Genomic DNA, 21,896 nt, shown 5'->3' with positions numbered 1-21,896 from the left:
CATGGCTACACTTGCAGATGTAGAGCACTGTAAGTAAAACCCACCTTTGTAGAGCGCAGTAAGGAAAGTGCTGGGGTCTGTCCACACTGACAGCTTCAAGCACATTGGCGTGGCCACATTTGCGGCACTTGCAGTGGCATTGGGAGCGGTGCATTATGGACAGCTATCCCAGCATGCAAGTGACTGCAACATCCTTTTAAAATGGGGTGGGGTGGGTGAGTATGTTATGTGTATGTGGGGGGAGAGAGAGTGCAGTTTTAGGGGGTTAAGAGTGTGTCAGCATGCTGTCCTTGTAAGTTCAGACACTCTTCCTCCGCCCCACCCCCTGCCCCCTCTCTCATACTCACTCAAAGCAAACAGTAAATGTTTGCTTCTTCTTGGAGCTGATAAGCAGCCGGCTTTTCCGAAACAGAGCTTTGAAAGGGCTTTTCCACATTCCTGCAGGCCAATTTTGCAACAATGACAAGAGTGGCCACTTGACTTAAAGGGGATTATTGGACATTTCCGGAGGTCGATCACAGCACAATAATGCAACACCTTGTTCAAACTGGCGCCGTGGAGCTCCAGCGGGAGAGCAGCAAACATTATTCCTCTCACCAAGGTGGAGTACCAGCAGTGCTAGAGCGCTCCGACTCTGCAGCTACATGTGCTTTGCCAGTGTGGACAGGGAGCCCGGGGCTGCTTTATTGCGCTGTAACTCACAAGTGTAGCCAAGGCCTAGGTGTTGTACAGTTCACAGCGGGTCTCCTCTGAACCAAATGCTAATGAACAACTGTGAAAACTTCAGAGAGAAAAGTAACAAGCAGCAGCAAACAGCTGGGGAGGGGAACTCTATCTCAAGGTGCACAGAGGTTTGGTCTAGTACATTTGGGGAACAGAGAGGACACCTGGTCATCCTTCCCTTACGCAGCAAACCAACAGCCAATTTTCTTCTTGAAAGAGGGGTCTCAGCCAGGCTTGGCTGAAAATGGTAGAGAGAACTTTGGGTGAGATAAGTTTCTTTAGGAAGAGGATAACTTATTAGTTAAGTTTAGGTTCCAGAAAGTGGTTATGATTTTATTTTGTATCTAACCATTTGTTTCTAATATTCTTACTCACTAATCATTTGAATCTCTGTTCCTTAATAATAAACTTATTCTTTTGTATCACTATAAATATATTTAAGTGCTGTGGTGTTAAGCAAAGTGGTGATGCTAAGTTGAAACTTCCAAGCTGGTATCTGCTGCTCCTTTAGGAACGGCAGACCTGGTAATTTTGTGAATGTTCAGTGGATAAGGGCTGGACACTGCAAGGAATGTTCCAAGACCGTGGGCTGATGTGTGCCTTTTACTAACCATACGAGAAAGCAAGGCTCATGGAGGCCTGGAAGTCATGCCTGTATTGCCGCAGGCAAGTAGTTTTAGGGAGCTGACCCACAGCGGGCAACCGACAAGGGTTCCTTACGCTAAGGGAGGTAGTGAGGAGGTGACTTGTGACCTTGGTATCCCTGGTATCACAGGCATATCTCGCAGGGTCCCAGAGGGGTCCTGCCCTTGGTCCAGTACGATTCAATATTTTCATTAATGACTTGGATAATGGAGTGAATACTATGCATACAAATTGCAGAGGCCACTGAGCTGGAAGGGGTTGCAAACATTTTGGAGAATAGGATTAGAATTCAAAATGACCTTGACAAATTGGACAATTGGTCAGAACTGAACAAGATGAAATTCAATAAAGACAAATACAAGCATGACACTTCAGAAGGAAAAAATCCAATACAAAACTACAAAATGGGGAATAACTGGGTAGGCAGTAGTACTGCTGAAAAAGGTCTAGGGATTATAGTGGATCATAAACTGAATGACTCAATGTGATACAGTTGCAAAAAATGGCTAATATTCTGGGGAGTATTAACAGGAACATCATATGTAAGACAGGGGAGATACCATCCACTACTCAGTGCTGGTGAGGCCTCAGCTGGAGTACTGTGGCCAGTTCTTAACGCCATGTGTTAAGGCAGATATGGTCGAACTGGAGGGAATCCAGAGGACAGCCATGAAGATGGTAACAGATTTGGAAAACCTGAACTAGGAGGAAAAAAAAATTACAAAAACTAGGCATGTTTAATCTTGAGAAAAGATGACTGAGGAGAAACCTGATAACAAGGGCTATTATAAAGAGGACCGTGATCAATTTTCTCCATGCTCACTGATGGAAGGACAAGAAGTAATGGGTTAAATCTGCAGCAAGGGAGATTTACGTAGATGTTAGGAAAAGCTTTCTAACTTTAAGGGTAGTTAAACTCTGGACTAGGCTTCCAAGGGAGGTTGTGGAACCCCCTCACTGGAGATTTTTAACAGGTTAGACAAAACACTTTTAAGAGATGATCGAGATATACTTTGCCCTATCTCAGCACAGGGTGGGAGGATTAAATGACCTCTTAAGGTCCCTTCCAGCCCTACATTCAATACTAAACAGACAGACCTAGGAGACAAGCTGCAATATAGGCAGGATACATTTAACAACAAGGATTTTTTGTGTGTGACCTGCAAATGATTAAGCCCCACTCCTTTCCATAATTCAACTTTAGCCATGTGTGCATGCATGGCACAAGTTGCTAATAGAGGCATTCAAAATGTTACAATATGCAGAAGTTGAGACAGTTCAGTTTATTTGCCACTGTTAAAGCCACACCCAAAAACCACATTCAGGATAGAACAGCACCGTATATAATCACTGAAGCTTTCACCTCCGTCTCAAAATGATCCAAAGAGATTTAGTTAAGAGAAACTATCCCCATCAGAAAGAACAGATTGGAGAGGGAATCCCAAAACAGCTTCTTTCATCTCCTCATAATCCTCCAATTGGATTGTGGTATGTTCCCTTCCCTGAAACGCTCTCTACCTCTACATTTCTAACAAAATGAGCCAGAGGACTTCTAGCTAATCCTAGAAAGGAGGGTAGCCAAAGAGATTACATGACAGCCTAAAAATTCAACTAAACTAGAGTAGATAAATGTTCAAACTTTATGAAGATCCATCCTTTATGGATTCAGCAATACAAAAGGGACAAACAGATGACGAGCACTAACTATAGGTATAATGACAAAACATAAGAAATCGCAACCTGGTTCCCTATTTGAAAGATCAGTTATTGCATAGCTTTACATCCAATTCCCAATGAGTATGCATGTGACTGTGGGGGATGTCTATCATTAATTGGGCAGGAGTTAAAGCCTGCCTGGGTAGCTTCATAAGACTATGAAAGTGCTGATGGCGCACAATTCTAGCCAAACAGCCTGGATCTAAAAAAGCATTTGGAAGGGTATTCTTTTTAAAGGCACTTTAGTTTTGCCTTTCTACCCCTATGAACAATATTTTCCATTTTGTTCACTCACACCACATACGTAGAGGAAACTGCCTGCTAACAATCTCTCCTCTTGATCTACACAGACACAATGGTTTTGAACTGTGCAAGTCAACAGGGGAATCCCACATTTGTGCGGTTTCCCTAGTCATTGAACAGAAAGGGTCTCACAAAAACAGCAATTATATCTATGCGTCTGCACTTTGTACTTTTCTGGTACCAGCATGAAACTTGATTAGGACTGTAGGAACCTAGTCAGTAATGGTACACGCTGCTGTTCTGATGGCAAGAGGCAGAGAGACTGACTGCGGGTAACTGAACAAGCAATCAGAAAGACCATTCGCACACAGCTTGAAAAAGTAGTCTGGAAGAGAAGGAGAATGTTCTCTTCTCCACTCACCACAAACCAGTAAAAATGAAACTGAAGTGCCTAGAAAACCAGATCATATACCTGTAAGGAGGTATTTACTATTTCTCTTTTCTTCTCCCAAAATTTTAACATAAAAAAGTTCAAAGTAATTTGCCTTTTTCTACAAGGCAAACATTAATGCCCAAATTTTGACAGAACACTCAGCTATTTGCTAGTGCAATGTCAAAACACAAAATTTGGTCTGTAAAGAATGGGCCTGCCATACTTATTGTTAGGAGTAGCTCCTTCCCATTAATTCACAGTATACTTTTGGCTTAAATTAAACTACTTTGCAAGTGATTGGGTTGTGCAGTAACTGCCTGGCTCCCACACAGAACTCATGTGCATGCTTCAAGAATGGCCCAGAAGATGAGCACTAATTCTGCCAATCCTTTAATTTTATCTTCAGGTCTTATATAATGTAGTGTTTTTCTCCAAGTCCCAGCTCTTTGAGTCAGGCAAATATGTGGGGCGGGACACACACACACACACACACACACACACACACACGGACATAGACCTGACTCATGGTTCTTGAGTGTTTGGAAGTGGAAATAATATAGCTGCTGGCCACATGTTTTCATTCCCCATCATGTGCAAACTCCTCCTTAGAAGATTCTGTGGCGTAAGGGCACTCCAGGCCCAAATTCTAGGGTACCCTTCTTTCATTCAGAGTAGGGAAAAAAGGTTACAAGCAGCATCAACCGTACCAAGTATGAGAACAATCGTAATGACTGAAGACTCAAAGCGGACATTTGTGCACATGAGAATGCGTGAGCCAAAATGTGTTGGTGTAAGTCTGCCAAAGCAGCATGTGTGGGAGTTCTGTGCTACATGCAGGTAAAACTGTTATTAGACTGCGGTAAACAGCTCATTGTCACATGATGTACCATGTAGATCCCTAGATTAAACACCTGAAAATACTTTGTGTGCATAAAAGATGCCCCTTTACAGTTAGATTTTAAGTATTACTTAAGAATATATTTTTGCTTACAAAGTTATTTATACAAAATCTGTTGAGCAAGAAAGAGAAACAGTCCCCACAAACCATGCTTGAGGTTCACTATTAGAGCAATGTAAAGAAAGCATGCACAGCTTTTTTACAAGCCACACAACAGGCCAGAGAAATTTCGGCTCAGTAGCTGCCAATCCAGCATTTTTAAGGAGCACCGAAAATCACAAGCAGCTGATTTCTATGCTAGAGTAGAGTCCTGCACGGATACAAAACTTATACCCACGGATGCCGGTATCCAGAGCTGCACAGCTCTACCGGGAACCACAGCGGTCAAAGCAGCAGCCTGGCAGGCTGCCACCTCCAGGAGCCAGTGCCCTATGCCAGCGGTGCCTCCAGCATGCCTGTACCACTCTCCCCAGTCCCTGGTCACAGTAGTGCAGTGGGCAGTGTGGGGTCAGTATAGCCACACCAGAGGAGCTGCTGGCACACAGCACTGGCTCCTGGGAATGGCAGCCTGCCAGGCTGCTGCTTTTGCTCCTGCGGTTCCCAGTAGAGCACTACAGCTCCATGGATACGTATTTATATCCGCAGATACAAATTTTATATCCACGCAGGGCCTTATAGAAGAGCCTGAAACAACCAACAAAGAGTCAGCATAATTGGAAACTTTTCTTGGATCATCATGCAATATTGTCAGCTCATCCATTTGTAGCACAATAGTGTTCGGAACAGCATTACTACATCTGAATATAAAAAGACCTGGAAAAGTGACCCCAGCACAGAAGTGACTGATGCCATTTGACTTGTGCTTTACGCACTTGATAGTGCAGGAAGAATAAGCCCCTGTAAGAAACGTCTCTCTCAAATCATACCCTGAGCCCTGTAAAATGCCAAAGCGTAGTAGTAAATTGCCCAGTGGCTTCTCAGCCCCAGGCCCTGATTCAGCAACACATGCATTTAACTTTGTGACTTACGCACATATTTAAGTGCTTTGCCAAACTGGGCTTACAAGACCATGAGTCAGTCTATGCAGAGCCCAGGCTCCATTAGGCCTAACAGTTACCTTTAGCTCTGGTATTAGCGAAATGAACCACCTCTCCTATATGCAGAGTGGCCAGAAACGAGTGTTTCAACAAAAAGGGGTTTGATTTAAATTACTAGCAGAAAGAGCAAGAGTAAAATGCATCTTCCCCTCACATGAAAGGAGAGCAACAGTTCATAACATCCCTATGGGTGGGCAAACAAAGCAGGAATACACATCTCTATCCCAGGAAATGAAGAGAAAGAAGGTGGTTGCTCATTATATTCCGTGCAGTGAAAATTTCCATTAGTCTCTCACAAATGAAAAAATGCAAATAGTGATGCTGAAGAGCTCGAGCAGAACAAAATTTTAGTGTCAAGTTATAAGTTATCACGAACAAAAAGGGTTTCTCTGCTCTTTATTCGCTCTGAGTTTCTGTAACTCCCAGCGCTGTATTGTAGTGCATATAAAATGTAATATGGATGAGAGCTGTTCTATTAGCTAACTAGATGCCTTAGGCCTTGGCTACACTTGGAGGTCTGCAGCGCTGGGAGTTACAGCTGTCTTCGTACAGCTGTGTAGGGAAAGCACTGGACTGTGGCCACACTGACAGCTACCAGCACTGCAGTGCAGCCACAGTTGCTGAATAGCTGAGCTCAAGGACAGTCCCACTAAGTTTTATGAGGTCACCGCCTCAGTTTTGTCCTAGCTTTGCACCAAAAGTTCTAAGAAATCTGAAAACGTTAAAAAGGAGCATACTTTGTGGGGACTGTATCTTAGAAATCTGACCAAATGACTACAGATTTACAAAACTTTCAAAAAGGACCTGCCATTAAAAGCAGAAAGCAAGCAGAGAGTAGTAGTGTGCACAGTAGTCATTCTGAGGACAAAATTTAAACTCACTCCTTGGGTGGGTGATCAGGTTCAATGGCTATAGGTTGCACTGATCTACCCAGTGACTAACGTCAAGCATGCCTCTATACACTCTTGCTTGCAACACAGCACCAATCTTGCAGCACATGCACAAGTCACACTCCCTCTGGTGTGGAACTTCACTGTCAGCAGCCTACAGAACCAGAGAAAACCCCTACTATTTTAAAACAGGGTATGCCCAGTGCGTCAGTAGGTGCTGGACAAAAGCCCAGTTCAAATCCATCTGGGTGATCACTTTTCAATCGTGATAGTATACACGCAATAATGAGAGCCACACTGCAAGAATTAGAAAGTTTACTGACAGGACCTTTAACCCTCTGTGAGGCACTAATTTGGTGGGAACACCCTGCACCCCCATGTTCATCCTTATAATATGATTGTGTGGTATCCAGTGCAAAGTGTGTCATGTTGGGTGTCTTCAGAAGGCTCATGATGCACTAAGCATTGTTGTTACAGTAATAGGTTGTAATTTCACATATATAGTTAGGAGGCTGAAAATGTGTCCTCATGCTTAAAACAAGTCCAGGCAAAACTCTCCAGGAGCAGAGGGGCAGGTCACACCTCATCAGGGCATGTATGGGACAAACACAGCCTCACAGGAACAAAAGGACACGGGCCTAGGCAGCAACAAAGGATCTGTTGGACTCTGAAGTGAGTCACCCCATTTCCCTTGGTCAGTTTGGGACTACAATGAGGTAGTGCTCACCTGACTCTGAAGGGGGGGGGGAAGCAAGAGGGAAGAAAGAACATGATAAAGGGAGAGACATTTGCCATGCTCTTCCTCTCTTCCACCTTCATCTACAGACATCACCAGCAAGCAACTGAGCTCTGATCAAAGGGGGGAGCCTGGCTGAAGGGCAACCGGGACAGTCTGTGGTGAGAAGCATCTAAGTTGGTAAGGGCATTGAAAGCGTTAAGATCAGCTTAGAATGCGTTTTGCTTTTATTTCATTTGACCAAATCTGACTTCTTGTGCTTTGACTTATAACCACTTAAAATCTATCTTTTGTAGTTAATAAATGTTTGTTTATTCTACCTGGAGCAGTGCGTTTGGTCTGAAGCGCGTCAGGACTCACCTTGGGATAACAAGCCTGGATATCAATTTCTTTGTTAAATTGACGAACTCTTGGGTTTGCAACATTCAGTGGGCATTACTGGACACTGCAAGATAGAGATGCTTGGGGCTGTGTCTGGGACCGGAGATACTGGGTAGTGTCATTCATTTGCATAATCCAAGCAGCAGCTGGCCAGAAGTGCTCACTCACATAGCTGGGAGCAGCTTCCATGCTGGAGCAGTGGTGGGCAAACTACGTCCTGGGAGCCACATCTGGCCCTTCAAACATTTTAATCTGGCCCTCAAGCTCCTACTGGGGAACAGGGTCCAGGGCTTGCACCGCTCTGGCACTCCCGCCAGGAAGCAGAGTCGGGGGCTTGCCTCACTCCACGCGTGCTATGGCTCTGCACAGCTCCTGGAAGCAGCAGCATGTCCCCCCCCTCCAGCTCCTACATAGAATAGCAGCCAGGGGGCTCCATATGCTGCCCCTACCCCAGGCACCACCCTCTGCAGCTCCCATAGACCAGAACCGCAACCAATGGGAGCTGCAGGGGCGGTGCCTGCAGACAGAGCAGTGCACAGAGCTGCTGGCCGTGCACACCCGCATAGGAGCCGGAGGGGGGACATGCCACTGCTTGAGGTAAGTGCCACCTGGAGCCTGCACCCCTGACCCCCCTCCTGTGCCCCAACCCCTTCTCCCAGCCCTGATTCCCTCCTGCTCTCCAACCCCTCAGTCCCTGCCCGGAGCCCCCTCCTGCATCCTGAACTCCTCATTTCTGGTCCCATCCAGAGCCTGCATGCCCAGCCAGAGCTTTCACCCCATCCCAACCCCAATTTCATGAGCATTCATGGCCCACCACACAATTCCATACCCAGATGTGGCCCTTGGGCCAAAAAGTTTGCTCATCTCTGTGCTAGAGGCTGTACATGAACAGCCCTGGAGTGAGGGTTCTCACAGCAGAGGAGAGTAGGGCTAGCTCCCAGAGTCAAGGATTGGAGTGACCTAGTAGATCACTGGTCAGATAACACCAGGGGAATGTCACACCCTCCATCTCTGCACATATGCACGTAAGAACTTGTCCCTAATTTGCCCCATTAACCCTACTACAAGCCATGAGAATCCACAGCAAGTTTCAAGAAAAATCTTGTATGCTTGTGAATTTTAAAGCATACTGAGAAAAAAAATGGATCCTTAGAAAACACTCATCTCAGCTTTATGAGGCAACAAGAGTTGACCCTTGCTGGATCCTCTGTTAGAGGCTCAATTCTACACCCACCTTGTCCGTTAGTCTCATGAGACCAATCAGCAAGTGGGAAATGGAAAGGAAGGGGTCTGAGAACAAGGACACCCTTTGTTTTTTTCAACACTTGTGTTGCTGGCTGGGTGACAGCAGTGATCACATGCAGCTGGAATTGCTGCATGCCTTCTCAGGGAGATTGTGCTTCTCTGCTGAATGGAAGGCCACCCTGAAGTTGAGAGCTACAAGGTTAGATGACTGCATCCATTTCTTAAATTCAGCCCAATCTCACAAGAGCAGGATTGCCATAAAAGCTGCAAGAATTAGCAAGTTTTGGTATTTTCTTAAAGCCCCAGCTCCTAGTGTCCCATGATTATGTGGGCATGAAGAACATGGGAGATATCTATATAATATTCTTAAAATTAATGTGTACCTCTGTCTATTTGATTACGATCATGCTGTCTGCCACAGGGCTACAAAGAGTTAACTCAGTCCTAAGTGGTTTTGCATATCTGCAGGAACCAGACTTAATGGCTGTAAATATTTAAGCACTTCTTAAACTGATAGTACAGGTTCTGTTGTTTCATCTGTCCACATAGCGGACAACCACCACCTAGCTTGGGACAGAGCCTTCAGGCATGAAATCTTAAACAGAGCATTTAAAAAATGTTACAAAAGCAGCCAAGAAAGGTCTGCAGAAGGTAGATCTCCAGCTGTGGGAGAGTGCATGGCATAAGCGAGCAACCTCCAACCCCAAAATATTTAAAGCATACTTTGTTATTTTAATCCTTGTCACCAATTTCTATGTTCCTCTAGATAAACAAATACTTGGTTTTCAAGAAGCTGTTTGGTTTCACTGGATTCTCCTACTGATCGCAGCCTCCTAGGGGAAATCACTGGTAATCACCAAATCCAGCTGGGCTTGCTAAGCAGACATGGTTGGTGCAACGCTATCTGATTGAAATATGACCATGTAGATTATTTTTGTTACCACTGTTATATAATTGCAACAAATCTTGTACGAAGTGTGGCATTTAAGATGTCTGTGGAAGAATTATGATGTGCTGAATGATTGTGCTATTTGTATACATGAATCATTTTTGTATTTGAAGTTATGAAAATTAATTATGTACCTATATTTCAAATATTGCTCCTGTGGTAACACCCCCAAGGCATTTAGCCTGCACATCTAGGGATCTAGTCAAGTTAAATGGCCCATCAAGGAACACTTAACTTACAATGGACCATGGGAAATGCCTATCTACACTTAATGGACTTCTGTGATGGCTCTACTATGGCTAAGCGAAGCACGCATGGACATGTGACTTGACCATGTGACTCCAGACACCAACTTGTCCCCTGTAATTTTTCCACAGTAAGAACAATGGATTCCCTTCCACTTGGCAGAAGCTATAAAAGGCCATGGAAACATCTCCATAGTCCAGAGGTTTGAACAGGAAAGAGGCAAAACGAATTTACACTAATGTGAACATTCTAAGCAAGGACTGAAGATTTTCCAATGATTTGGAAGCAGAGACTAAAACCACCAGTTTATTCCATCACTGCTACAAGCCTAATCCAAGAACTTTGCATTTACTGTATGTATTTGATTCCTTTAGCCAATTTTAACTCTCACCTTTCTTTCTTTTTATAAATAAACCTTTAGATATTAGATACTAAAGGATTGGCAATAGCGTGATTATTGGGTAAGATCGGAGTTATATATTGACCTGGGTATGTGGCTGTTCCTTTGGAATCAGAACCAACCTTTTGTTCGATGAAATTTGTTTTAAATAACCACTCATCATTAAGTCTAGTGTCTGGGTGTTGAATCCAGGACTGGAATACCTAAGGAGGCTGCAATTATGACTTCTTGTTAGCCAGTGTGGTCAAAAGGAAGTTTACTTTTGTTGCTGGTTTGGTATCTCTCAAAGAAGAATAACCACAGTTTTGGGTGTGTCTATCCTTTTTCCCCAGCAGCTTGTCCTGAATTGGTATGGTCAGTTGTGACCCACAACTTAGTAAACAGGGTACTGTAACCTGGAGATCCAGTTCAAAGTTGGTTGAATCATGGGATTTCACTCAGAAGTGCAGGTGTTGGACCTGTACAAGCTGCTACTTGTAAAAGGACTCCAACAGGGCAGAAGAAAGAGAAGAGAGGCAGGTCAAAGGTACAGTCCATCCTGAACCATGACAGAGAGAAATGAAAGCTGAGATTCTCTCTTTCTAATACTCATAGTTGTGATACACAGGTTGTGACTCAAGTATACTCTAAAGGCTTAAAAATCAAGAAGGCAGGTAAAAGGCACTCAGTTTTTTCTTCTTAAATCTCAATTCTGTTCATCTACTGACTAAACCAAATATGAACACTTAAGACTTTTTAAACATTCTGAGTATATTTCGATAACTGGACAGTTCATCTTCAACATGTTCTTCCACATGCTAGAAGCCTTTTCCGCGTTGATTCTTTTTCTTAAGTCAAGTCCACTTCAGCCCTGTAAGACTGATTGTTCACTATTCAAGTTTACCTGTCCCCATTAAGTCCCCCCACTTCTATTAATCATCCCTCAGGTGTATTTGTAGTGCACATTAAGCGCATTAGCAAGTTTTGTCCTGTTTTCTGGAATTTGGTCTACCAATGTTCTCTTCATATTTCCTCATCATACACTGTTTCCTGTTCTGCCTCTCCAACCTTTAAATCAGAATAGCTTTTAAGTCCCCTCTAATGCCTCATCATAGACGCCGACTGCATCGGTGCTCTGAGGCTGGAGCACCCACGGGAAAAACTGGTGGTGCTCTGCACCCACTGGCAGCACCCCGCCCAGCTCACCTCCACCTCCTCCCGTGAGCATGCTGCATCTCCGCTTTTCCCCATGGCTCTCAGCGCTTGCACTGCAAAACAGATGTTTTGCATGGCAAGAGCTGGGAGGGAGGGGGGATGAAGGGGAACACAGCGTGCTCAGAGAAGAGGTGGGGGGAGCTGAGCACCCACCGGCGCAAGTTGGCACCTATGTGCCTCATTATTTTGATGTTAATAAAATTCTTAACTATCTTAAACCAAATAACTGCATTTTCCAGCATAGTCTCATTATATCTAACCCTCTTCCCCCGCCCCCCCCCCCCCCAAAAAAAAAGCCACCACACCTAAACACTAAGTTTATTTTGTGTGGCCACAGATCATCCTCTAGATTAGCAAGAGTTCTGATCATCCTTCATCTCTCCTTTAAATCTGTTGTCTTTTCAAGATAGGTTTCTTGTATGATCACCAATGCACCTACCCAGTTTCTTTTTCAGGATGGAGACTTTTGTACTTTGTATGTTCTATAATATACTTCTTCACTGCTTGACTTTATCATTTAGCTCAATTTGTTCAAGAAAGTTGGTGAAGTTTCCATATTTTCTCTCAAAATGCTTAAACAGAAATTACACATTCAAAATCCATCACGATTGCCACAGAGACCTCTGAACAAAGGGTAATAGGCAGCTGAATGTCTACATATTGACATTTTCCTGAATTAAACAAGTCCAGTTCAAAATTCATGGAGCACAGACATTAAGATTTGTCACTTTAAATAAGATTTATATAGTCTACCATTCATTACAAAGAACAAAACTAGTCATAGTTCACTGTGGGATGTACCTTGCCCATGTTTGAGGATTTCTCAACCATTATTAGAAATAGTGCAAGAAAAAAGGCTCTTTAAAAATAATCTTACCCACATTATACAAGAAATTATATCTTCCTAACTAGTACAAAAACTTTCCACCAAGGAGTCTCAATTTTGTTTGATCAGGAGGCTCATGCTACCCATGCTTCCCTGCATAACCTATGATGGACTTGAAGAAAAAAATCCCACATCACTGGACGCACATGCACACATATGCCAGAGCCATTAATACATCAAAAGAGATTAGAGACCTGGAAAGAACAATTTCTGCATAATAAAATGGCAACTCTCTTTCGGAAGAGGTGTCAGTCAAACTGGTTTTTTTACATCCTAGTGTTAATTATTATATTACAGGTTACTAAGAGAAGGGAAATATTTGTAGGCAACACAGGTAGTTACAGTCTCTTATTCTGTGCTTCATACAGCAAAAATGGAGATTTATCACTGATAAATTACACCATCTGTATGGAAGCAACAAGATCAGATATGAATTAATCTGTTGTGAACCCTAATTTTGAGCTGAGTAGTTGTTTTCACATTTAAATTACAACGAAGAGTATCATTAGAAAGAGAAGCCACGGTACAACTTTTAATCAGGCTAGTTCATTTCAAGTCTAAACACTAACATAACCGAAATGATGGCAGCAAGGCAAAAAAAGAAAATAAGCACACCATTACCCAAAAAAGTAAGTTTTATCTTCAGCCAAAATTATCAGGAAGCAGAGACTCTCTCTCCAATTGCCACATACCTTGGATGCTTGGGGCGTTGATATCACATGAACAGTGCTGGGTTTGACTCCATTAGCCTTAGGTCGTTTATAGAGAGCAAACCTGCTTTTCCTACGTCCTCTGTCACCATTAGGGAGGGAGCCATTGTACCTAAGAACAAACAAGAAGTTCATGTTTATTCCATACTTTTTGGCTTGCAGCAGGGAAGGGAAGCAGAGCGAGAAATGAAACTATCAGATCATGTGCCACAAAGATTACAAAGCAAGGGGCAGCACTACCTGAAGCAAGAAAGTTTACTTAGGAGACAGAACCAATAAGCACAGCTTTCAATTTTCTAAAGAGTATTAACAAGTTGTGAATCTGAACTTAACACTCACTTATCTTAACAGATTTTGTGACATGCTAAGAATTGCTGCACTCAACTATCAGCCTCTTTGGGCTTGTCTACACTGGCAATTTACAGTACTGCAACTTTCTCGCTCGGGGGTGTGAAAAAACACCCCCCTGAGCGCAGCAAGTTTCAGCGATGTAAAGTACCAGTGTAGACAGTGCAGCAGCGCTGGGAGCCATGCTCCCAGTGCTGGTAGCTACGCCTCTCCTGGAGATGATTTTTTTAGGTCACTGGGAGAGCTCTCCCCCCAGCACTCTGCCGCAACCACACAAGCCACGTTAAAACACTGCCGCAGCAGCGCTGTAGTGTTGCCAGTGTAGACTAGGCCTTTAAGAACGCTGGTTTTACAAGCTATGGAACCATTTCTGCACCTCTATATTGGAACACCAGTCTAGTCTTATGACTCAACATTTCTGTACTTTAAAAAAGTGCAGAAAAGTTAAAATTGCATTCAGAGTATTGGAAGTTTTTACAATATTTGTTTTTCCCTTCCCTTCTCCAGAAACCACAGGGGGGAGGGGAAATGGTTTCCAGAAGTTCTTAAGTCTTAGAAGTACATCCCACTGAAAGAATGGGATTTATGCTCCTAAATCACTTCGGCACTTCAAAACCTACCAGAGGTCTAATGAAGGTTTGATTTATTTAGGAAATTTAAAACTCATATCCTCATCAGTGAAATGAGATACTTGAATGAAATCATTAATGAGCAGCCCCAAAGTACAAGTTAATCCAGAGGAAGGTGGATCCAACATCAGGTGAATACAGCTTCCCCAAGGACAGATTTTTGGGGGTGCACAAGCCTCAAATGCTTAGCTTTCCCAAATCCTTTGGTGAGGAAGATTCTATTGCAGTCCTTGTGCACAATGCAATGTACTGTTAGCTGTCTGAACAGACTAGGATCAGCTTTATAAATATGTCCCCCAGATTTCTCTTTCCTCAGTGCAATTAACAGAGATGCCTTCTCCATAAATCAGTTCCTGCCCATTAAAAGAGAAAAGGGTCCTGTAGGAAAAATGTACTGTCATGTAATTAACTATACCATAATGCCATATGTACAAGGTGCCAAATAAAAGGTTGTACAGGCAACCATATTTCTGGCATTTTCCCACTTGAGTGCTCACTTTTGCAGTCTCAGTGTTCTTTTAGCATTAATATATATACACATGCACACATAAAATATCTACACAAGGCAGCAATACCTGTGACATATGCTGGCAGGTTTTAGCTCGCCTTAGGACAATACTCTTTCTACTCAAGTTTTCAAACCGGAAATAGCTACCCATGTAGCCAGTAATAAACTCCTTAAGAGATCACACAAAGAATAATAGCATCATTTATGTTCTCTGTATTTAAGTGAAGCTTTTATTATGTAAACAACTGATGTTTTAGTACCAGATCGTAGTAGGGCTACTTGATAACAGAGAAAGATATGGAACGCTGCAGTTTCCATGTAAGAACCATCTCAGTGTTTTAAGTACACTACAGGGTTATGCTGGAAAAGGTTATTTTGTCTGAGCTTGCTATCTGTGTGATTTTTCTGCATTAGTTTAAATAACTCCTACTTCTGAATGACTGAGAGGTTTTAATGGAGATTTTTTAGCTAGTAATTTTTCATCCATGAAGCTGCAGACACACCTCTTTTGATCTTGTAATTCACTTGGATTCTCCTGATCACAGATGGAATGTTTTCACAAAGATCCAATCATGTCTTCTGTTTTTAATACACAAAAATTAAATTAGTGGCAAGATACATGGCATATCTATAAAGATGTTGTCTTACGACAGTGAACTATTTTATAATGATTCCCTTCCAAAATACAACAGCAGCTTACAAGGTATGTGTTGTAGAGTCTTATAAATATATTGAGGTGTACAAGAAGTACAAAAATCTACTATTTAAGCTTTGACATTTATAGTGAAGCCAAAGGGCTAGAAAAATGTTTCCATTTAGCACCTAAAAGCAGAGAGTTGCACTAGGAATAAGGACAAATATTTATGTTAGGCTTCAAATTTTAGTGCAGCTGCTTTTATTTTGCCTCCAGGACTGGCTATCTAGAATATCAAATACAGTTACTAAGTGTGCCTGAATGTTAAATCAGTGCTTAATGTCAGGGAATCTCTCTCACTTCTCACCACAAGCAACAGTTTACATATAATGTGTATATCATTTATCTAGACACATTAACACTTAAATGTGAAAGATACAAACATATTATTAAACTCCATGAAAAGCCAACCTACGAGGTCTAAATCCTCTCAACTCCACCAAAAGCCTGCAGCAAATCTAGTCTTTGGAACTTGGAAAAAGCATATTCCAGAGTTAAAGGACCTTTAATGAGAACACCCTGCTCATGTGCATGTCACCTGGAGTATGCTAGATAAGTGATTTAAAAAAAAAAAAAAAAATTCCTGGGGACCCAATTGAAAAAATTGTTGATGCCCGTGACCCAACGGAGCTGGAGATGAGGGATCTGGGATGTGAGGGTGAGGGTTGCAGGGTGTGGGAGAGGGCTCTGGGCTCGGACAGGGGTACAGGCTCTAGGATGGAGCTGGGACTTAAAGGTTTTGGGTGCAGGACGGGACTTTGGGCAAGGGGTTACCTCCAGAGGCTCCTAGTCAGCAGTGTAGCCAGGGTACAGGACAGGATATCCACCTGCCTTGGAATCACGCTGCGCCTGAAGCGGCCAACAGGAGGTACGGCTCCTAGGCAGAGGTGCACAAGCAGCCCCGCATGGTCCTCGTCCGAAGGCACTTCCCCCGCCACCAGCTCCCACTGGCTGGTTCCTGGCCAACGACAGTGTGAAGCTGGTGCTCAGGACGGGGGCAGTGCATGGAGACTGTGGTCTCCCTGCTGGCTGCTTCCGGGGCGTAGTGCGGTGTTGGAAGAGGTAGGCACTAGCCTGCCTTAGCTAGGCAGCACCGCCGATGAGACTTTTAACATGCCTTACATGCTGCAATCCAGTACTGGGTCACGATCCGAATTTTGAAAAACGCTGTCCTAGATGTCCTAAAGTGTCAGGGTAAAGCATGCAGAAAAAAGATGGGGCTTCGGGTGAGGGGGGGGGGTGCATCCACACTATTTTTCCGCTTTAAAAAGTTTCTTGGTGGTAATAATGGTGGGAAAGCTGATTCAGACTGCCACTGGCTTTTTAAACAGCATCATCTAACCCTATGGGATAAGAACTCTGCTGGCAGCTGTCCGTCACTCACACCATTGTAAAGACAAGTAGAACCGAGCTTCAGCAGGAGAAAATATAGACAAGGCCACAGATGTACAGGATCAAACACATAAGGGCTTAGAGACCTTGAACTGTACCTAGAAACCAACTGAAAGTCTTTGGTGCTCTACCTCTGGCTGCGTGCACTTGGGCGTATCACTTGTATCTCCTTTCCACTCTATGTAGTTATCCCTCACAAGGGCACTGTGATAGTCAATACTTGTATAATATTTTGAAAATGCAGAGTGCCATGGCAGTGTTACATAGTCATCTAATAGTAGTAATGCTATGCAATTTAGGGCCTCAAAAGGCATTTTAGAAAGATAGGCCAGCTGGTAATTAGTTTCCCGGATAGATTTTCCATTGAGAAACAGCAGCAGTTTTGCTCTCTGTCATTTGCATCAATCTAGTGACACAAACTTCACCTTGTACAGAGACATTTCTTAGTACAAGCCTCGCTCTGTCACTCCACAAACTTAAATCAAAATGCCTAACCAGTTTAATTTGGAAAGGACTATAGCTAGATGATAGACCAAGAAGTTACAGTAGGTCACAACAACTAGCATGACAGATGTATGGTTTCTCCCTACCTCAATGAATAATCTGAAATCTATATAGTGAGGAAGTACTTGACATAGCTTTCGAAGTCAAGTCAGAGGCAAAAGACAGACGTTAGTGTCAGTGGTGACCCTCTCAACATGACAATTTATTCCATTTCAATTTCATATATTACTGTGCAATATGGTCGGGACACAATAATTAGCATTTAGAGTTAGAGACTGCTTGAGATATGTTATGCAGCATGATGGTTAACTTCCTTGCTTTGTACAGGTGTGGCTGTAAGAGGCCCTTCGAGTTCTGATTGATTGGGAGGCCCTCTTACTACAGCACCTATATTTGCTTTTTTGGGAATGGATTAATAAAATACTCCCACAAGTACCACCTTACTTGGTGGTTATATTAATAAATACTAGAACTTCCAATTTACATTTTAAAAAACCGACAAGGAAATATTTTAACTTCATTATACAAGACTGAGGATTTTTCCCCCATTTTGGATTACATTGAATGACACTTACCTTTGTAGCTACGGAAGCCAAGGCTGTTTCAGAAAACTTAACCTCAACATTGTTTCAGCACTGCATTTCTACCTATCACTCCCTTTGAAACAGATTTTACTGCATCATTCATTATTGACCATATTTTATTTCATTGATATTTTGAGGTAAGTAATAGACAAGAATATTTTGGGGGGGGGGGGTTTAAGCTAAACACGGCTAATTCAGTACTTCTGTATTCTATTAGCAGGATGGCATCCAAATGTATGTATGTTGTCACTAAGGATGCTACCCTAAATCCCCAAGAAAGCCCACTTGAACTGAGGATAAATTTGAATCCTGCCTTATCTTCAGCCATTTGTACGAGTGAAACTACTAAAAATGCCAGTTTCAGAAGTCACCTGGGTCACTAGCAGAAGTATTGCTATAGAACAATTTGGACATAATCTTAAAAGAAAAAACAAACAACAACAAAACACTCATTAATTCTGCGCCTGTAGTGAGTCAATCAGGCTTTGGCTACACTGGCGCTTTACAGCGCTGCAACTTTCTCGCTCAGGGCTGTGAAAAAACACCCCCCCCCGAGTGCAGCAAGTTACAGCGCTGTAAAGCGCCAATGTAAACAGTGCCCCACCACTGTAAGCTAATCCCCTTGGGGAGGTGGAGTACCTGCAGCGCTGGGAGAGCTCTCTCCCAGCGCTGGCGCCGCGACCACACTCGCACTTCAAAGCGATGCCACGGGAGCACTCCTGCGGCAGCGCTTCGGAGTTTCCAGTGTAGCCAAGCCCTCAGTCAATCCATTCTAGAATGCTATTTGAATGCTCCTCCAACTAAGAGCTCTGCTTGGTGGAATACCAGTCAATGCTTTACGGCAAACTGCAGAGGGCTGCACAAAAGCCACTAGCGTAGATAGTTTTAAGAAATGGGAGAGGAGGGGTTTTTGTTTGAGGTGTTAATAGAACTAGCCTTTTAAAAACAAACAGCTGCCTTGCAAGCCTGAACACAGCACACAGCTCTCCCTTTCATCCTAAAGGGAAAGTTTATCCCATGATACTGCACATGCTTTTTGCAATCTACAACGTTGATCACTAATGAAAGAATCCATTTAAGAGATATTACAGCAGAGAATAGATTTAAAATTTTTATTGAAGTTAAAGTTTTAAAATTATATAATACATAGGTTGAGAAGAGAGTGTCTGTATATGTGGGTATAGTGCTTAGATTATCCACAAATACAAAAAAAGTTTGTTTTTGAAGTCATAAGATGCATATAGTGCATAATCAGCAATAACCCAAATTTAGGTGAATAGATTTAACAATACAGTTTAGATATTAGAATCTGTACTATAGTTAGAAGCAAAAGTACAGCTTACATCTATTTTTAAAAGGAAATTTGACACCTTAAAATTGTGAAATTCCCAGGATGTACAGAGTAGCCCCTGAACTTAGAGTAAAATCCCATAAGGATTTTTAAGACCCAGAATCTTTCACAGCAACTTGAAGTTTACTTGAGAATAAAGAATGAAATCTCTGCTCCACTTTTCAAGCAGTTATTCTGATGATACAGGGAAGTGAAGCAGGCATTTTCTGATCGTTCAGAAGTTCAAGCTGTATTTTGAACTATCAAGAGCAACTAACTGTAATACAAGGAGAGAGGAAAGATTCCAGTACATACATGCACTGTGGCATCCTTCTTCCTAGACAAGAGACAGGTCTGTGTTACCTTGACTGAATTCTTTGGGGTCAATCTTTGTTCTGTATTTGTACTGCACTAGCACAATAGGTTCCTGGTCCGTGACTAAGACTCTGGGGTGCTACAGTAATACAAGTAATACTTCAATGAACACAAAAGGTAATTAATTCATTGACATCCCCCTTCTACCCAATAAATCACTACCAACCAAAAACAAAAAAATCTAAAAACCCTACCTTAAAAAAGGCCAGGAACCCCATTAATCCACTGGGGACTTTACTACTGCCGAGAAGGGGAAGGTGCTCTAGATACTATGGTGATGAGCAGCTGTATAAAATGAAGATGACACAAGCAGACCCTGCAGTTCATTTAATGGCAGATAATCAGCAGAACATGAGTTTCTAGAGCAAAGCTGGGGCCAAAAGGATTAATGCAATCCTTGGATGCATAAACAAGGGAATCTCAAGTAGGAGCAGAGAGGTTATTTTTCTTCTGGCACTGGTGCAACCACTGCAGGCACACTGTGTCCAGTTCTGGTGTTCACAATTCAAGAAAGATGTTGGCAAATTGGACATGGTTCAGAGAAGAACCATGAGAATGATAAAGTATTAGAAACATAGCTTACAGGGATAGACAAGGAGTTCAATCTATTTAGCTTAACAAAAAGACGGTTAAGGGGTGACTTGACTGAAGTCTATGCATACCTACCTGGGGAATAAATACTTGATAATAAGCTCTTCAGTCTAGCAGCGAAGGGTATAATGATCCAGTGGTGAGACAAATTCAGACTGGAAATAGGCATACTTAGCCACTGGAACAAATTACCAAGGGTTATGGTGGATTTGCCATCACTGGCAATTTTTAAATCAAGATTGGATGTTCTTTCAAAAAAGATATGTTCTAGATAAAAAGGAATTATTTTGGGGAAGTTCCCTGGCCTATGTTACATAAAAGAGGTCAGACTAGATGATCACAATGGTACCTTCTGGCCTTGGAATCTATGAAACCTCCGGGTCCATTGAAATCCTTGATTGGCCTAAGTAGTTATGGAAGATACTGCTGACTACACTGTTCTCCCTAGGTAACATTTTTCAGTCACACCTTTGCTGCTATTGTTCTAGTAGCTTCACTGCAGTTTCAATAACCATCACCGGTTCATTCACCTGCACGTCCACCAATGTAATATACGCCATCATATGCCAGAAGTACCACTCTGCTATGTACTTCAGCCAAACTGGACAGTCCCTATGAAAAGGATAAAGGGACACAAATCAGATATTAGGAATGGCAATATACAAAAACCTGTAGGAGAACACTTCAATCTCCTTGGACTCACAATAGCAGATTTTAAAAAGGTAGCCATCCTGCAGCAAAAAACTTCAGGACCAGACTTCAAAGAGAAACTGCTGAGCTTCAGTTCATCTGCAAATTTGACACCATCAGCTCAGGATTAAATGAAGACTGTGAATAGTTAGCCAACTAAAAAACCAGTTTCTCCTCCCTTGGTGTTCACACCTGAACTGCTACAAGAGGGCCTCATTCTCCCTGATTGAACTAAGGCCATGGCTACACTGGCGCTTTACAGCGCTGCAACTTCCGCGCTCAGGGGTGTGAAAAAACACCCCCCTGAGCACTGCAAGATACAGCGCTGTAAAGCCTCAGTGTAATCAGTGCCGCAGCGCGGCTCCCAGCGCTGCAAGCTACACCCGTAAGGGATGTGTTTTACGTGCAGCGCTGGGCTCTGGCGCTCCGACCACTCACACTTCAAAGTGCTGCCGCGGCAGCGCTCCCGCAGCGCTGCCGTGGCAGTGCTTTGAAATGTCAAGTGTAGCCATACCCTAACTTTGTTATCTCCAGCCTGATTCTTGCTTGCATATTTATACCTGCCTCTGGAAATTTGCATCCGACAAAGTGAGTATTCACCCATGAAAGCTCATGCACCAATATGTCTGTTAATCTATAAGGTGCCACAGGACTCTTTGCTGCTTTTACAGATCCAGACTATCACGGCTACCCCTCCGATACTTGACATGTTTCACTGTTTCTGATGTCAAAGTCACTTCAACCCAAGTTACTCATAAAGCTCTCCTATAAAGTCAATTATATTGTGTATAGCACACATTGTGCCTATCTTTTTAAAAGCAGTTGATGATAAATTTAGATTCTTAAATCCAAAGCAAAT

The 21,896-nt window shown here is 42.8% G+C and overlaps 1 protein-coding gene across 1 annotated transcript in view; it reads right to left on the bottom strand.

The window, feature by feature from the left end:
* Positions 1–21,896, bottom strand: part of PELI2 (pellino E3 ubiquitin protein ligase family member 2) — a 115,775-nt gene that overhangs the window by 61,621 nt on the left and 32,258 nt on the right. Inside the window, exon 2 of the mRNA XM_030562981.1 lies at positions 13,375–13,504. Coding sequence (XP_030418841.1) covers positions 13,375–13,504 — 130 coding nt within the window. The remainder of the gene's footprint in view (positions 1–13,374; positions 13,505–21,896) is intronic.

Source organism: Gopherus evgoodei, chromosome 4 (assembly GCF_007399415.2).
Source record: "Gopherus evgoodei ecotype Sinaloan lineage chromosome 4, rGopEvg1_v1.p, whole genome shotgun sequence".
NCBI lineage: Eukaryota > Metazoa > Chordata > Testudines > Testudinidae > Gopherus > Gopherus evgoodei.
The sequence above is the reverse complement of the archived record's forward strand: the minus strand, read 5'-3'. Positions and strand labels throughout refer to the sequence as shown.